This window comes from Porites lutea, chromosome 3 (assembly GCF_958299795.1).
Source record: "Porites lutea chromosome 3, jaPorLute2.1, whole genome shotgun sequence".
Lineage (NCBI taxonomy): Eukaryota > Metazoa > Cnidaria > Anthozoa > Scleractinia > Poritidae > Porites > Porites lutea.
Genome location: NC_133203.1, coordinates 5633520 through 5652268, shown reverse-complemented (window position 1 = coordinate 5652268; position 18749 = coordinate 5633520). Strand labels below are relative to the sequence as shown.

General features: G+C 36.3%; 1 protein-coding gene across 2 annotated transcripts; it reads left to right on the top strand.

Annotated features, from left to right (window-relative positions):
* Positions 1-6287: 6287 nt before the first annotated feature.
* On the top strand, positions 6288-12098 carry LOC140930275 (uncharacterized). Of its 2 annotated transcripts, XM_073379952.1 has the most exons (6): positions 6288-6420; positions 6456-6969; positions 8147-8232; positions 10329-10482; positions 11133-11235; positions 11680-12098. In XM_073379952.1, the coding sequence occupies exons 2-3, from the start codon at positions 6474-6476 to the stop codon at positions 8218-8220; spliced, it is 570 nt and encodes a 189-aa protein (XP_073236053.1). In that variant the 5' UTR covers positions 6288-6420; positions 6456-6473; the 3' UTR covers positions 8221-8232; positions 10329-10482; positions 11133-11235; positions 11680-12098. The 2 variants fall into 2 exon arrangements, 1 of the variants encoding a protein (XP_073236053.1); XR_012164831.1 differs by lacking the exons at positions 6288-6420; positions 6456-6969; positions 8147-8232; positions 10329-10482 and adding an exon at positions 9581-9687.
* Positions 12099-18749: the final 6651 nt, after the last annotated feature.

Below are 18749 nucleotides of genomic sequence, written 5' to 3'. Positions count from 1 at the left end.
TTCTCATATCCTTCCAAATACTGGAATTCTTATCTTACCCTTCCAAACATTAGAATTCTGATCTTATCCGTGTAACCACTGGAATTGTTATTATCTTTCCAGACATCAGAATTCTTTTCTTATCCTTTCAAACATTGCATTTCTTATCTTATCCTGCTAAGCAATGGAATTCTCATCTTATTCTTCGAAACAGTGGAATTTTTATCCCATCCTTTCAAATATTAGAATTCTTATCCTATCCTTGCAGACACTGGAATTTTTATCTTATCCTTTCAAACATTTGAATTCTACTGTTATCCTTACAAATATTAGATTTTTTATCCCATCCTTCCAATTATTAGAATTCTTATATTTTGCTTTCAAACATTACAGTTCTTACCTTATCCTTCCAAACATTAGAATTCTTATCCTATTCTTCCAAACATTTGCTATCCTATGTTATCCTTCGAAGCATAAGAATATTTATCCCATTCTTCCAAACATTGGAATTTTCATCATCTTCTTTCAGACATTAGAATTCTTATCTTATCCTTTTAAGCACTGGAATTCTTATCTTATCTTTGCAAACGTTTGAACTCTTATCCTATTTTTTCAAATATTAGAGTTCTTCTCTTGTCCTTCGAAAGATTGAAATTCTGATCTTATTCTTCCAAACATTGGAATTTTTATCCCATCCTTCCAAACATTAGAATTCTTATCTAATACTTTCAAACAGTGGAATTTTTATCCCATCCTTCCAAATATTAGAATTCGAATCTTATCCTTCCAAACATTGCAATTCTTATCTTATCGTTCCAAACATTAGAATTCTTTTCTTATTCTTCCTAACATTAGATTTCTTATGTTATCCTTTCAAACAATCGAATTTTTACTTCATCCTTACAAACATTCGAGTTCTTATCTTATCCTTCCAAATACTGCAGTTTTTATCTTATTCTTCCAAACATTAGAGTTTTTATCCCATCCTTCCAAACATTTGAATTCTTAGCCCATTCTTCCAAATATTAGAATTCTTCTCTTGACCTTCCAAACATTGGAATTTTTATCCCATCCTTCCAAACATTGGAATTCTTATCTCATCCTTCCAAACATTAGAATTCTTATCTTTTCCTTCGAAACATTAGAATTCTTTTCTTATGTTTGCAACATTAGAATTCTTATTTTATGTTTCCAAACATTGGAATTCTTATGTTATTTTTCGAAATATTAGAGTTTTTATCTTATTCTTCCAATTATTAGAATTTTTATCCCATTTTTTTTATACATTTGTGTTCTTTTCTTATCTTTCCAGACATTCACATTTTTTTTATCCTTCCAAACATTTGATTTCTACTGTTATCCTTAAAAACATTTGAATTTTTTCCGTCCTTTCAAACATTAGAATTTTTATCCCATCCTTCCAAACATTGGAATTCTTTTCTTATTTTTCCAAACATTAGAATTCTGATATTTTCCTTCCAAACATTAGAATACTTGTCTTATCCTGCCAAACATTAGCATTCTTATCTTATTCTTAAAAACACTGGAATTTTTATCTTTTCCTTCTAAACTTTACAAGTCTTATCTTATCCTTCCAAACATTAGATTTCCTCTTGTATCCTTTCAATCATTGGAATTCTGATCTTGTTCTTTCAAACATTGCAATTTTTCCCATGCTTTCAAGCATTGTATTTTTTTTCTTTTTCTTTTAAACTTTAGAATTGTTATCTTATCCTTTAGAATATTAGAATTCTTCTTATATCCTTCCAAACATTGGAATTCTTATCTTATCTTTCCAAACATTAAAATTCTTGTCTTATCCTTCGAAACACTAGAATTCTTATCTTATTCATCCAAAGAATATAATTCTTTTCTTCTCCTTTCAAACATTGGAATTTTTCTCCCATTCTTTTAAATGTTAGAGTTCTTTTCTTATCCTTCCAGACATTGGAATTTTTTTTATCCTTTCAAACATTTGAATTTTTTCCGTCCTTCCAAACATTAGAATACTTGTTCTATCTTTCCAAAGATTACAATTTTTATTTTATCCTTCGAAGCATTAGAAGTCTTAACTTATCCTTTCCAACATCAGATTTCCTTTTCTATCCTTCCAAACATTGGAATTCTGATCTTGTTCTTCTAAACGTTGGAATTTTTTACCCATCCTTCCAAATATTTTTATTGTTATCTTATTGTCCCTAACATTGGATTTCATATGTTATCCTTCCAAACAATGGAATTTTAATTCCATCTGTCCGAACATTTGAGTTCTTATCTTATCTTTCCAAACATTCGATTTCTTATCTTATTACTGGAAACATTAGAATTTTCATCTTATCCTTCCAAACATTAGAATTCTTTTCTTACCTTTCCGAACATTAGAATTCTTATGTTATCTTTCCAAACATTGGAATTCTTATCTTATTCTTACTAACATTGGATTTCCTATATTATCCTTCCAAACAATGGAATTTTTATTCCATCCTTCCAAACATTCGAGTTCTTATCTTATCCTTCCAAACATTGGAAATTTTATCTTATTCTTCCAAACGTTAGAGTTTTTATCCCATTCTTCAAACATTGGAATTCTTATCCCATAGTTCCTAATACTAGAAGTCTTCTCTTGTCCTTCCAAACATTGGAATGTTTATCCCATCCTTTCGAACGTTGAAATTTTTGTCTTATGTTTCCAAACATTAGAGTTCTTATCTTTTCCTTCCAAACATTAGAATTCTTATCTTATCCTTGCAATCATAGAATTTTTATCTTTTTCTTTCAAACGTTACAATTCTTATTTTATCCTTCCAAACATTGGAATTGTTATCTTATTCTTCGAAACGTTAGAGTTTTTATCTTACTGTTCCAAACATTAGAATTTTTATCTCATCCTTCCAAACATTGGAATTCTTATCTTATCCTTCCAAACATTAGAATTTTTATCTTATCCTTTCAAACATCAGAATTCTTACTTTATCCTTCTACACATTACAATTCTTATTTTATCCTTCCAAACAGTAGACTTCTTATCTTATTTTTGCAAGCATTAGATGTTTTACGTAATTCTTCCAAGCACTGGAATTTTTATCGCATCCTTTCAAACATTGGAATTCTTACCTTATCCTTTCAAACATTACAAATCTCATCTCATCCTCCAAACATTAGAATTCTTATTTTATCCTTTTAAACATTGGAATTCTTATCTTATCCTTCCAAACATTGGAACTCTTGTCATATCCTTTCAAACATTAGAATTCTTACTTTATCCTTCTAAACGTTACAATTCTTATTTTATCTTTGTAAACATTAGAATACTTGTCTTACTTTTCCAAACATTAGATTTGCTATGTTATCCTTCGAAACACTGAAATTTTTATCTCATCCTTCCAAACATTAGTATTTTTATCTTATTTTTCCAAACATTAGATTTCCTATCTTATTCTTCCAAACACTGGAATTCTGATCTTATTCTCCCAAACATTAGAATTCTTATCTTATCTTCTAAGCATTACAATTGTTATCTTGTGCTTTCAAACATTAGAATTCTTACTTTATCCTTAACATTGCAATTGTTATTTTATTCTTATAAACAGTAGAATACTTATCTTATTTTTCCAAGTATTAGATTTCCTATGTTATCGTTCCAAACATTTTTATCGCATGCTTCCAAACATTGGAATTCTTATCTTATCCTTCCAAACATTACAATTCTTATCTTATCTTCTAGACATTAGAATTTTTATCTTATTTTTCCAAACATTAGATTTCTTATCGTTTCCTTCGAAGCTTTGGAATTCTTATCTTATCCTTCCAAATAGTAGAATTCTTATTTTATCCTTTCAAACATTATAACTCTTACTTATCCTTCTAAACGTTGCAATTCTTATTTTATTCTTTTAAACATTAGAATACTTATCTTATTTTTCCAAACATTAGATTTCCTATGTTATCCTTCCAAACATTGGAATTTTTATGTTACCCTTTCAAAAATTACCATTCTTATCTGATCCTTCCAAACACTAAAATAGTTATCTTATTCTTCCAAACATTAGATTTCCTATCTTATTTTTGCAAAGAGTGGAATTCTGATCTTATTCTCTCAAACGTTAGAATTCTTATCTTATCCTTGTAAACATTACAATTGGTTTTTTTTTATCCTTTCAAACACTAGAAATCTTATCTTATGCTTCGAAACATTCGAATTTTTATTGTATCCTTCCAAACATTTAAAGTTTTTATCTTATCCTTCCAAACATTGGAATCCTTATCTTATTCTTCCAAACATTAGAAATTTTTATCTTACCCTTCCAAAGATTACAATTCGTATCTTACCTTTCCAAAAATTAGAATTCTTATCTTATCCTTTCAAACATTAGAATTCTTGTCTTATCCTTCCAAACATTGGAATTGTTATCTTATCCTCCAAACATTAGAATTTTTATCTTTTTCTTGTAAACATTAGAATGTTTATCCCACTTTTCCAGACATAAAGACTTTTATGTTATTTTTCCAAACATTAGAATTGTTATCTTATCCTTCCAAACACTAAATTTCTTATCTTTTCTTCCAAACATTAGTTTTCGTCTGTTATTCTTCCAAACATTAGAATTGGTATGTTATCTTTCCAAATATTGGAATTTTTATCGTATCCTTCCATAAATTAGAATTCTTATCTTATCTTTCCCAACATTGGAATTCTTATCTTATTCTTCCAAACACTGGAATTCTTATCTTATCCTTCCAGACATTAGAATTCGTATCTTATTCTTCCAAACATTACAGTTTTTATCCCATCCTTACAACCATTGGAATTCTTATCTTATCGTTCCAAAGATTACAATTCTTATCTATCCTTGCAAACATTAGAATTCTTATCTTATCTTTCCAAACATTGGAATTTTTATCTTATTCTTCCAAACACTAGAATTTTTATCCCATCCTTCCAAACATTGGAATTCTCATCCCATTCTTCCAAATATTAGAATTCTTCTCTCGCCCTTTCAAACATTGGAATCCTGATCTTATTCTTTGAAACATTGGAATGTTTATGTTATCCTTCGAAGCATTAGAATTCTTATCTTATCCTTCCAAACATTAGAATTCATATCTTATTCTTCCAAACATTAGAATTTTTATCTTATTCTTCCTAACATTAGATTTCCTATGTTATCCTTCCAAACACTGGAATTTTTGTCCCATCCTTCCAAACATTGGAATTCGTATCTTATCTTTCCAAACATTAGGATTTTTATCTTTTCCTTCCAATTATTAGAATTCGTATTTTATCGTTCCAAACACTGGAATTTTTATCTTATTCTTCCAAACACTAGAATTTTTATCTCGTCCTTCCAAACATTGGCATTCTTATCCCATTCTTCCTAATATTAGAATTCTTTTCTTGTCCTTCCAAACATTGGAATTCGGATAATATTCTTCCAAACATTGGAATTTTTATCACATCCTTCCAAACACTGGAATTCTTATCTTTTCCTTCCAAACATTAGAATTCTTAACTTATTCTTCCAAACATTAGATTTCTTATCTTATACTTCCAAACATCGGAATTCTTATATTATCTTTCGAAATATTAGAATTCTTTTTTCTTTTTTCTGATCCGCTGATTAAGTACCTTGGCGTGGTGGATTAGCTTGTGTGTTCCTATGACCCGGAGAGCTAAGCTGGCGGGAGCAAGTCTCCTGGCAGGTTTAACCATGCCAGACAGGTTGAAGGGTAGGAACCAGACGAAATCTTAATCAACTAGAGGAGTAAACCTCGATGACAAAAAATCCAGGAGTGGGCAGCAGCTCTTCTGTGGCCAGGGTGCAAAGAAAATCATTTTTACAGCTTGCCATTCGGGCAAGCTGAAGCTAGCATTTACTTGCCCAGACGTCATTTCAACTAGCCCCAAAAACGTTTTGTTCTTCTGTTATTCAAATTCCTCATAAAACATCACTAGCCCGTCGGGCAAGTTAAAAACAGAATTCACTAGCCCGATAGCAAAATCCACTAGCCCCGGGCTGTCGGACAGTACTTTCTTTGCACGCTGTGTGGCACTGATACGCAAATACCGGCAGACAGATATTATGGCTATTTAGGTTTTGATCAATGGCGGATGATGAATGACACTGTTAAACACAACGGTATGGACCAACCATTTCTCATTAGTAGAAAACTGCGGTTACTAGTAGGAGTTGCGACCACTAGTACTGAATCGTACTTCCTCTTGGAAGTGTGGAAGCAATTGAAAAACAACATGACCAGCAATTCTACAACTTCTTCATACCACATTGCTCGTCGCGTGGGTCACCAAGGAGCGCGTCCCCCAGTGGGATGTCAGGCTGGGATCGAAAAGAATGCTACTGGCCAAAACATTTCGAAGGATTGCCGGCTTTGTAAGTGTAGAAAGACTACTCTTGTTTCAACTTTCAACTGTCGCACTCTGAGCTCCGTTGGAAAGACAGGTGAACTAACTGCACTACCTCAGGAACAGAACATTGATGTCATGTATCCAAGAACATCGGATCTACCATGATGACATCGAGTTGAAGTACCATGACATGAAGAAAGGTTGGGTTATGATCACATCTTTCGCTGAAAAGGCTACAAATAACTCAACAATACGAGGTGTTGGCTTACTTCTCAGTCCGAAAGCACACAAAGCACTGAACTCGGTAGAAACCATCAATCCAAGGACTCTCATTGCCACTTTCATTGGAAATCCTGCTGTTACTGTCATATCCTGCTACAGCCCTACCAATGTATCTAACGTTGACGACAGAGAGGAATTCTATGCAGAATTATCAGAACTGACTAAGGCTGTTCCCAAACACAGTGTCTTACTAATTGGCGGAGATATGAATGGAAAGATTGGTGCAAGTGATGCTAAGGGGTCAGTCTACAACACAAACACCAACGAGAATGGGCAACTACTCCTAAACTACGTGTTAGAATGCAATCTCAAACCGCTGAACACCAGTTTTAAAAAGCGCGAAGGTAAGCTTTGGACTCATACATCACCATCTGGAGCCAAATGTCAAATAGATTATATCCTAATAAACAACAAATGGAAAAATAGTGCTTTAAACTGTGAAGCATATAACACCTTCTGTTCTGTGGGATCTGATCACCGTATTGTCACAGCTAAAACAAGACTAAGCTTGCGGCAAAGTAAACCATCTGGCAAGAAATTTGAGTACCGAATGTCATCTCTCCAAACATTTGAATTCCGAACGTCATTTTTTCAAGCATTTCAATACCGAATTTCATCTCTCCAAACATTTGAATTCCGGATTTCTTTACTCCGAATATTTGATTTCCGAATATCATCACTGCAAACATTTGGATTCCGAATGCCATCAATTCAAACATATGAATTCCGAATGTCATTCTTCCAAACATTTGAACACCGAATGCTATCTTTCCAAACATTTCAATACCGAATGTCATTACTCCAAACATTTAAATTCGGAATGTTATCTCTTGAAACATTTTTATTCCATTTCAACTACTTCGAAAATTTGATTTACGATGTCATCACTCCAAACATTTGAATTTCGAATATCATCACTTCAAACATTTCAATTCCGAATGTCATTTTTCCAAACATTTGAATGCCGAATGCTATCTCTCCAAACATTCGAATACCAAATGTCATAACTCCAAATATTCGAATTCCGAATTTCTTCATTCCAACAATTTAAATTCGGAATGTCATTTCTCCTTACATTGGAATACTGAATGTCATCACTCCAAACATTTGAATTCCGAATATCTTCACTCCCAACATTTGAATTCCGAATATCATCACTCTAAAAATTTGAATTCCGAATATCATTCTTTCAAGCATTTGAATACCGAATGTCATCTCTCCAAACATTTGAATTCCGAATGTCTTCACTCCAAACAGTTGAATTCCGAATATCATCGGATATGTTATAACTTCGAAAATTTGATTTACGATGTCATCACTACGAACATTTCAACTCAGAATGTTTTAACTCAAAACATCTTTATTTAGAGTGGGAGAATTTTAACCATTTGAATTCAGATTCAGTTGGAAGATAAAAATGCATAACATTTCCCGCTTCTTCACTGTCTTTGATTTTACTCGTTTGCAATCTAATCGTGTTATTTTTGTATTTTTTTTTGTTTTTGTCTTTTTCTTTTTCAGCTATGTCTTGGAATTTAAAATTCATTTGTAGTAGGTGCCCAAACAAGAAAATTAGAGAAGGACACGAAAATTAAAGGCACTATAAAGTATGTATTGTTCCTCTATTGTTTCACGGGTACATAATGTATTTCCCGTAGATCCACCCAGTCTCCAAGATATCAGTCACTGACGCTGGAGAGTACCGTGTGTTTAATAGCTACTCCAGGGTAATCCCCGGTTCCACCTGGTCTGTACTCCATCCTGTAGGGCCCCCTCCTGGTTTCCCTTAGTTCCTAGTGAGAAGGGGATTTGGGCCTCATCCCCAGAGACTGATCAGGACTCCTGTCAAGGGTGGCTATCGGCGGTACCACTCGATCTTGTCTTCCCCCGGGAGAGCTTCTCTCCTGGTCCCTTTACCCTTAGATTTAAGCGCTTCCTACCACCAGTATTTTGCTCATTGGTTTTTTTGTGTGTTTTCTGTGTGGTATACAGCGTAGAACCTTTATGCGAAACCATCCGCCGATCGGGAGATTTTATTAACGATTTGCCTAGTCCCTAGGCCTCATTATTCCGCGCAAATTAACGATCACTTTTAAAATTTTTATATGACACATAGAAAAAAAGTAAGGAAAGATGATGATCCCTTTCAACTGTTCAAGTGACATTCAAATTCATTTTCAAATCTATATAGTTAATGGTCACTTAAAGCCCGTTATATGAGCCTGACCAGGGTTGAGGTTTCATCACACGTGGGCTAATCTTGTTGTTGTGAATATAATTAGCTTGTGAAGAAAACAGCCGACATTTGGCGACGCCACCTCTACGTTCTCCATGAAATGACGTTTGAGAAACGAGCGCAGAAATTCCGTACTGATGACGTGTCATTACCGAGATCTGGGTAGTGTGTCTGATTGGTTGGAGAAATTTCCTGCGCAGCACAACCAATCAGAAACGCTACCCAGATCTGGCTAGTGACGCGTCATCAGCATAGAATTTCTCCAGTTGTTTCTCAGACCTCATTTCGCGGGAAAACTAGTGGTAGGGTCGCGAAATGTCTGCTGTTTTCTCAGACTAGACTATTACTTGCGTTTCTTAAACCTTTCGTTTACTGCAATAAATTTTCTTTTTTCCTTTCTCAAACTCATTAATAATTCATAAAGAAAATTCAAAGGAAATTAATGTTTAAAGAGTGTTTGGATATCGGATGAAAAACTGCTCATTTTTGCATCCTTAATTTCTCCTTCAAAAATGATTTTGTTTGAGAAGAAATATCAAACATTTGACACAGTGTTTCATCACCAGATGAAACACCTCGAAGTTCGTCAAAAATACTCCGCTACGCGTCGTATTTTCAACTCCCTTCTCGGTGTTTCATCTGGTGATGAAACACTGCGTCTCATGTTTGATATATTACTTCGTTATCTGATCACTGCATCTTTCCACTGCTAATTTTTTAAAAGTGGAACGTTTGGTTCTATGGTTGAGTACGGATGTGAATTCAAATTTCGATTGGCTGTTACAATGTGCATTGGTTTGCCTTTTGATGTATTGCCAGAAGTCAAGTACGTAGACTGTCATTGTGTTTTCATTCCATGATAAGGCACAAATCCTACATATAGTGAGCCACAGGATAGGACATTTTCGTGCTGTCAAGCAGTGTAAAACCCCTTTCATAGAAAATAGCGCGAATAAATTGTAGATACAAGCAAACGGTTTTACTCACCAGGTCCCGGTTGTTCAAACATTGGATAGCGCTATCCAACGGATTAATCACTATCTAATGGATAAGTACCACAGGTAGCCCAAGCTCGAAATATGAGCATCGGCGAGCATCGGCATTGTTGCGTAACATTCAAAATATAAGGATTTGTATGGGAGAAAACCGTTTACATAAAAACCCATGAAACTGACATAAAACGGCCATAAATCGGCCCGTGGACCACACAGGAGAGATGTAAGACACATTTAAGGTAAGGTAAGCTGTTTTTCATTGAAATCCTTTCATTTTCGTAGGTTACAGAAACGTTAGGTTTTTTTCCCTTAAAAATCCTTATATTTTTAATGTTACGCAACAATGCCGATGCTCGCCGATGCTCATATTTCGAGCTTGGGCTACCTGTGTAAGTACTAGGGCCGAAACCAATTGCGTTATCCACTAGATAGAGATTTATCCGATGGATAGTGTTATCCACCTTTCAAACAGGGTCGCCGCTGCTCTGAAGACAACTCACCAATGGTGCTTAATCCTGACCCCAAACAATACTAAAACAATTGAAAGAATGACATGACATTGTTTTCGACGACCAATTAGAAGAGGCCTTACGAGCAGCTCCTATACTACTCTTCGAACAACTGAGGTCAGCTTAAAATATAAACGTCGTGGCTATTAATTGAGAAAATTATGTATTACTTTACTAAGAAAGCCTTCGTAAATCTGGCCACAGGTCTGTTCTGTTGGTCGCACACCCAGTTATAAGTAGAACATTGTGTTGTTTTCGCTTAATCCTTTGTGCCGGGTGCAAATGCCGCGCTCTGATTGGCAGAAAGAAGAATACACTACCCAGTAAACTGATCTTTTACAGAGCAGTGCCGGATCCAGACCTTGAGATAAGGGGGGCGCCGGTCATCCAGACCCTTAGATAACGGGGGGAGGCCGGTCTCAGAAAAAAAAATTTTTTTCGGTCCGTCGGGCCGTTTGGTTTTCAAATAAGGGGGAGCCGCCCCCCCTTCCGAACCCCTTCCCCTGGATCCGCCACAGCAGAGCTTGTACTAATTGATGGATGAAATAATTTTTTTGATTGACCCGTGAAAATCGAGTATACACTTTCCCCATCAACCTGTCAGAAGAGATTTATCGAACCGCCATTGTTTATGGCACCGTGGTTCCTACAGCTGTTGTTCCTAATCCATTTTTGCAGATGGAGAAGGGAAAGTATGTTAATTTGCTTATCATGTCTAATAATTGTACTTTAATACTTTTACAAACGTTTTCTTTTTGTACTTTTAGTTCACAGGACGCTCGTCCAGGTCCCAGTAAAGTCATGGATGTTACGGTCCCTGTGCAGTGTCAAGTTACGGATTCACGACTCTTCATCATTGAGTCTTCAAAGGTGCGAGAGCCGGCGTCTAGGGTGGGGGGGGGGGGTGGTTATGGTAAACGTCACGGTTTTGCTTCTAATTGGTCGAGAAAGTTATGTGGGATGATTGGTCAGTCACAAGGTCCGGATTTAAACCTGGGCCACATTGGTGGGGCGAGCGTTTTCTCCACTCCGCCATCCCTTTAGAAGAAAAAAGCCCTAATTAAATAGTAATTTTCACGGAAAAACATCAAACCGAAGGTTTCTGGTATTTGTAGTAAGATAACATCATCTTCAATTGTCCTATTGAAATTTACTGTCATGACAAAGAAGCAGGCTTGTTAAGGCCTTTATTGCAGCTTTTAGTTTTAAGGTGAAAGCAACTTACGACTTGAGAAAGAGTTTGTTATAGGTATATAATATAAGATATTAGTTTGTTGTTGCCGCTGACTTGTTTTCCTCATTTTCACCCTTTAGCACATAAAAATAATACAGTCCAGTTGGCGCAGTTAGGCATTTGAGACATCGCCCATATTGGTCCCCCTCAAGACACAACAGTCCAGAGCTGCTAGAAGATTTCGTCAAATGCCTGCTGGTTTTATTACTGAACTCTTGTAAAATCTTGCACAGATGGATGGTGTTATATACCAAGAAAGGAAATAACGTAGAGTTGAATAATTCTTAAGGACATTTCACACTTCACAGCCTTGAATGGTAATTTCGAGGCTGGTTTCAGTGTCTCCTGGCCAAAACACATTAAAAAAAATATTGACAAGACAATGAGACGATTATTTTGCGAATTATGACGACCTGTACGTCATGTAAGACTTTGTATAATGTCCTGAGCCACACCCATATTACAATCGGGGGACTGCGTCGATTTACGTTTTTTTTTCTCGGGGGATGGTTTATGTTGGAGGGGGGGAGGTTTATATTGGAGAGGGAAGTTCATGTTGGAGGGGGAGGGAAGGTTTGTGTTGGTGGGGGAGAGGTTCATGTTGGAAAGTAGAGTTCATCTCGGAGGGTGAACTGCAAAATTTTGGATCTAGTGGTTGGCATCTCTGGTTATGTAAATAGCAACCAATTTTAGAGCGGAATTAGAGAGGCAAGTTTCTTTGAGTCTCAAAGCAGGATACGAACGGGTTAAATTTGACATTTTTAGAATTGACGGTGATTTGTAAAATTTGAACTTAAGTAACCAGGAATTAAAGAAATCCCCCAAAATAATGGTTCAATTTTATTCAAAATGATCCTATTACGACACTTCAACCATAAAAGTTTGTCGATGGTCATGATGTCAACGGATTGCAACTTGAAAATTGGGCCAACCTTTTCAAGGTTAACTCGTTTAACCCTTTAAGCCCCAATATCTACATACAAATTCTCCAAACTAATCTCCATACATTTCCTTGAAGAATTAGTTGAGAGAATTTGATGATAGATCAAGGCATTTTTTCTCGGGTGATCATTTTATTAATTCTCATAACTTATCTCTTGACGGTGTATGGATATTGTTAGGAGAAAATTTATCTTGGTCACTATTTTGGGACTTAAAGGGTCAAACGATCATGCCTTGTTACCTTATAGAGTACCAAGTTAGAGAAAAAAAGACTGAGAATACGTGGTTATAATTGCGGCTCAGCTTTGATCGAAAAATGTGGAACTCTCCATGACACAGCTGAGCCGTTTTCGTCTTCTTTTGATGTCATTAGTTTTGGTATTTTGCACTCCTGGGGGAGGTTGGCCGCTCAACAGAATTTCGTCGTAAAATAGCATAATCTTAAGCAGAAACAAACATGCGACGGGAGCAGCATTACTGGTCCACAATAAGTCCACAATCAGTCGTAAACTTCTATTTCCCACTGTATTTTCTTTCATCACATAGCCTGCAGTGCACGCGTATTTTTTTGGGCGGGCGAAAGCTTGTTTATGTTCGTATTGTAGCCGCGATCTTTGATCTTATGACTGAGGAAGATTATGGAGAGTGAAAATAGTGACTAGAATGGATAAGCTTGGAGACCCCAAAGTCAGATTGTCGTCTTCACTCAAAATGCATGATAGGAGTCTTGCAACGTAAAGTAGTAAAGAAGAGAAAACAAGAAAACAGTAGGTAGTATGTAGGACTCCAACCCGCATCTTTTGATGTTTAATCCACATCCGTGTCCACTACACCATCAAGGGCTAACTGCCGAAACCAGTTAATTTTAACTTACGTTACATGGTATTGATCGTTACATTAGTGAAAGCTAACTGTTTTTATTAAAACAGTACTTAACCCTAATCACCGTACTTCGGTGCTAAACCCTGTATCCAACTCTTTTCCTTGCACAAGTGTCTCTCACGCTTATTTGAAATTGGGAAAACAGGTAATATATTTTCAATTGAAAGCGTTATATATTACGTAGATCCAAATTCCCTGGTTTCAATGACTTTTCTTGGAAAGCAAAGAATTTCTTTTCCTTACCAAGCGAACACTCTACCCTAGTAATCTTCACTCGAAGAGTTTATGGGATTAATTTAGAGGCCGAGAAACGTGGCCTTCGCAGAAGCATTGACCTCAAATTCTGTCGTCTGGAAAAAGGAAAAGAAAGTAGTGAGGCGTTTTCCGGAGACTGGAACATCTCGAGGTAATTAGGCAGCTCAACGGACAGAAAACAAAACTCAAGATGGATTGGGCAGCAAGCAATGGAAAAGCTGTGCGCCAGAGTCCCGAGTGTGAGGCAAGAGACTATACAATATTTAAATCGGGGACCCTGCCATTAAACATGTACCATGCGTCTGACTCGTTCAGCCCCACTGCAGTCGATGAGCAGTCTGTTCCTTCAGCTACAAGAGCAATGACTTCTATATCACACGAAGATAGTAAAGAACGCATTGAGAGGTAAGCAGAGATAAAGCAGAGGTTAAAGAGGATGAGGAGGAGTGCGACACAGATTCATTTCATTTCATTTATTCACCCTTTCACATACTTATTACAGAATAATATTTAAAAGATAATATTGTACCTGGGCAGGAGCTCTCAGCAAACTCTTTTGGGTTTTACGAGGTGAGCCCCCGAAAAAGTTTACTGCAATGATTTATTTTAAGAATATAAAAAGGATGTGGCTGTGTTACGAGGAGAAGTGACTAAGATTAATTATTCATGTAAATACGTTTGGATACTGAAATTCTAATTTTCTTGCTTGTGGAGAAAATCAGTGTTAATTTTTTTCCTGAGTAAATCGAATGTCTTAATTTATTTTATCATGTTTATAGTTTTGTCAAGGTTTTTCATATTGAAACTCCTTTTTATTTTACTGCATCAGTGTTTTTGGTGGTTAGTTCTTGTTTGGAATTTGTGAGCGTCAGAGGACGATCTTGTGTTATATTGATGAACATCTTTTTTCAGACAAAACGCGTCATGGAAAAGATGATGGTATATTGTTATTGAAGTATCGAAACATGGGCAAAAAAAGCAATGGCTTCATTGTCTATATCATCTAAAGGTAAAATCGATAGTTGTTTGAAGATAGGACCAGTATGTTTTTTTTTAATTTAAAAAAGTAATGATCCTTATACCGTAATTTTTTTTGTACGTATTTCCCCATACAATGTTACCATAACTTAGTAGGGATGGAGAAATGCGTCATATAGACCCCGCATAATAACGCGAGGTAGTCAAATAATGCCTTGCTCCACAAAACTAGTATACGAGAAAGTTTTTCTTCTACAAACATGACTTATTTGATTTTTCCAGTTAATATTTCCGTCTATATGAACTCTTAAGTATCTGGCTGATTCTATCTGTTTGATACCTAAACCGTCTAATCTAATGTTAACTTGATGCTTAATTTTTTTTTCTCTTTCTTTTTTTTTTTTGGCTTTGAATGTCAATAATTCAGACTGGGATGATCCTACGGAGGGTAGTGCCGATGACAATTTTTAAAATGTCTCCGCCAGCCGTCATTACACGTAGTGGACAACGGTTAGAATTATCTATCAAGAGTGATGAAAGTCTGGAATTTGCAATTTGTAGTCATTCTTTTCCTTGTCGTCCCTTTGCTGTGTTTTCACAGACCTCTTTGCGACTTTTTCTATGCGTAAGGACAGGATCAAGGAGTGCTTCACTTGCCGACTATATCGTGATTTGTGAAAATGAAATCTTATTATCCGTGATCCGTGAATAGTCATTTTCGTGGTCCGTGAACCGTACCCGTGGACCCCCACCCCTTTAACCCTTTTAACCTTAATATCAAAATTGAGATTTTCATTTACTGTCCCTATTCTTTTTCAATAGAAGAAGTGGGGAGAATTTCTTGAAATTTCAACTAGAGTCATCTTCCCTGATCATGTATTCAATTCTCATGACCAATCTGTTTTCTAAATTAATCATTAATATCATAAGGAGAAATTTCATGCTGATCACCCTTAGTGATTAAAGGGTTAAGTTTGAAAGAAATCATGCGTGACAAAATGTAAAAAAAAAATGATCAAGCGAACTCTATCATATGATGCTCTGGGCAGAAGAATTCCATTATTCCTGTGCACTAGTGTGAAATTGAATATCAGTGATGTGGTTCCACAAAAAACTAAGAAAACTGATACTATGTTCCAAAAAGATAAATTCGAGCTCCATTTTGGCCATTGCTTCGACCTTTCTGAATGACTTAAAACGCTGAAGGACCTCACGTCTGAGCTAGCTAATGCGCTGTAACGATTGGATAACTTGTGAACTGTGTGACCCCTTAAAATAGATACATTGGTAGGTTTCCCAATTCCAAGCGATTGTTTAGACTGGACTCTTACAAAAGCGAATGAGCATCTCAAAAAGCGGTGCAACCAGCTAGCTCAGCTCAAGAGGGAATGTACGATTAGTTTGGAATAAAGGGTATTCGTATAACAGCAATGCCGCATGAAATACAGATCTGAACAGGAGCATTGGGCTTCTTAAGTGATGTGGTACAACTCAGAATAGGGAGTTTAAGATATCACGACGGTGAACGCCACAAAAACGTCGCTTAAAACTAAGTAAATTTGCGTTCTTTCAATCTCTATCGCGATTAATCCAACTCATTTACTTTGTCAAATGCAAGCGAACTCTTTTTGAGCCGAATTCCAAAGAACCATGTTCAAGTTCAGAAAGAGACAGAAAATTTAGCCGTCGCTTGTTTACGTCCTCCATAAAATGTGAAATTAGGCATTTTCCCGTCGTAGTCGAGCAGTGACGGCAAAGAAATGTACAAAAAAGCGTGATGCACGTGCAGAGTTGTTGTTTTGCCTATTCAACCTATTGCTTTATTGAAGTTCTCGTTGTCCTCGCCGTCATGACATCTCAGTTTTTAAAAGTCTTTTTAAAGAGTATTAAAATACTCCTCCGAGTCGCTGATAAGTTAGAAAATTCAGAAAAGTACGAACCATGATAAATCCTCAAGGCTGAATTTTCGCTCAAACTGGAATATTAGTGGTCCTTTAAAACAAAGGGAATAGTTTGACGTCTAGAAATAGGCTAGTATTTGTCCCTGTCCGCAGTAGAGCACAGACCACTCCTGATAACAGCTTTACCAACAGTTGTATTAGGAGCCAATTACATCTTGTCTCACCACAAAAAGGTAGACATTGTATTCGAGAGAATTCATCAAAGGTGAAACGTATCTTTCGTATCTTTGTCAGTTTTTTAATGTCCGAGATGCCTGTTACTCTATCATGAGTTGCTTGTTTTTATTGTTTTCCCGTTTAAACATCGTTGTCCGATTTTTTCTTTAAGGAATCGAAATGAGTGAGTCTCATTACGGCTCCAAGAACACAAAGCAAACAGACGCAGATGGTGACTGGTAAGGAGTACCAGGTGTGAGAGAAATGGCCGAAATAAAACAACAGGATCATGGTAATGTTTTCTATCACAAACAGCACGTTCGAGAGCAGCATCATTCTTCTTAGATGTTTCTCTCCGTTCTCTTCGTCAGAAAAAAATGTTAAAGACCAATCATCTCGTAGCCAATTGAAGCAGAAAGTAAAACACAAGCCCAATATGTTACAGTCTTCTCTTCCGGAAATCCACCAGATCCAACTGATATCACATATCATTATCACCGTACAGTGAAGGATTAAAACACTTGTAACCCACCACTTGTAGCTTACAGTGAACAAAGCAACTGCAAAAAGTCGACTGCTTAAAATAAATAAGTGCGTTACAAAAAGGAGAACTTTATCTTTCACACGGAGATTCAGGTGTCTACGATGAGGGTGAAGTAACTTATCAGCAACAGTAGACGCCGAAGCTAAGCTGAGGAAAGACACAGGTAGGGAAACCATTTGAACGATCGTCACGGATTCCTGTTGAACAACCATGGCGTACAACTCAATAATAAACTGTGGAGCTGATTCAAAAGCGGCCTCGGCCAGAACAACAAACGCGCTTACGCCCCGTAGGTCATTCAGATCAGTCAGTGGATTTTCATTAATGTCAGTCGGTTCGATTTTATTGCCTCGCAATAGGTTTGGTAACTTCTTCAGGTGAACAAAAAGCGTTCTCAGTTTCATAAAAGCGGGAAAAAATGGACTGCAACCAAATATACATATAGTCCACCAGCCACACCGGCTCTCGTCTATGTCATACTGCTTATAAATAATGAATGAAAAAAAAATAATAATGGCAAAATAATGAAACAGAGCCCTACAACGAACCACGTCTTGTGATCTGCGCGGTAGAATTCCACCAGTGTAAGAATATCGGTGATGGGGTCTGCAAAGCCAAGAATGGTTCCAAAAAGATCCACGTAGATGTCGTACCATTTGAATTGCGCCATTTCTCTGACCTTTCTAAATGAATAAAGAAAATGAATTGAAGAACTTCCCGTCTGAGTTTCTGGTTTACTGATTGGATAATGTGCGAAATATGTGACCCTTTGTAAGCTTATTTCTATCAATGCGTGTTACTTGAGGGCCAAAAAGCCACAACGAAAGGTGGACTGGATTTTACAAGGGAGGATTTATCCCCATCATCTAGCTTTTTCACCACCAAAAGTAACTCAGCTTGAAAGAGATATTTTGAGTGAACTGGCAACATGGACTACAGAATACTGGCACAAAATCCGCAAGTAAAATCACCCGCTCTATGGTATGTGCATTGTAGTTGTTACTTGATCTTTGATCACATAAACGTTTCATCTGATTGGCTGGAAGAAAGATAAGCCTGATGTCAAAGGGCCTTATTTGTCAGTCATATGCGTGGGTAAACAAAAGTCACTCTTATCACTTTACACCGAATAAGATGACACGATGTCATCACTAATTAACCATAACTTTTATCCAAATGTGTGATACTTTAAGGATTAGAACACAAAGGTTTGGAGAGTTTTGCTAGAACTGAAAAAAAAAAAAACACTCAGTTGCGCACGCCATGGCGAGTGCCGTTCAGATACTTAGGCATTATGCGCACTGCCCTGTCAATGCTGAAATCGGAACTGTTCATATATATAGCCAATCAGATTAGAGAATTTTGTTACAGTTATGGCCCCAGTTATTCAAATGACGAATAACACCATGCACTGGATAAATTTCTATCCAGC

Coding starts and splice junctions, on each gene's coding strand:
- LOC140930275 (XM_073379952.1), top strand. CDS start 6,474: ATGTCATGTATCCAAGAACATCGGATCTACCATGATGACATCGAGTTG. Junction 6,970..8,146: donor CAGTTTTAAAAAGCGCGAAG/GTAAGCTTTGGA, acceptor TTTCTTTTTCAG/CTATGTCTTGGAATTTAAAA.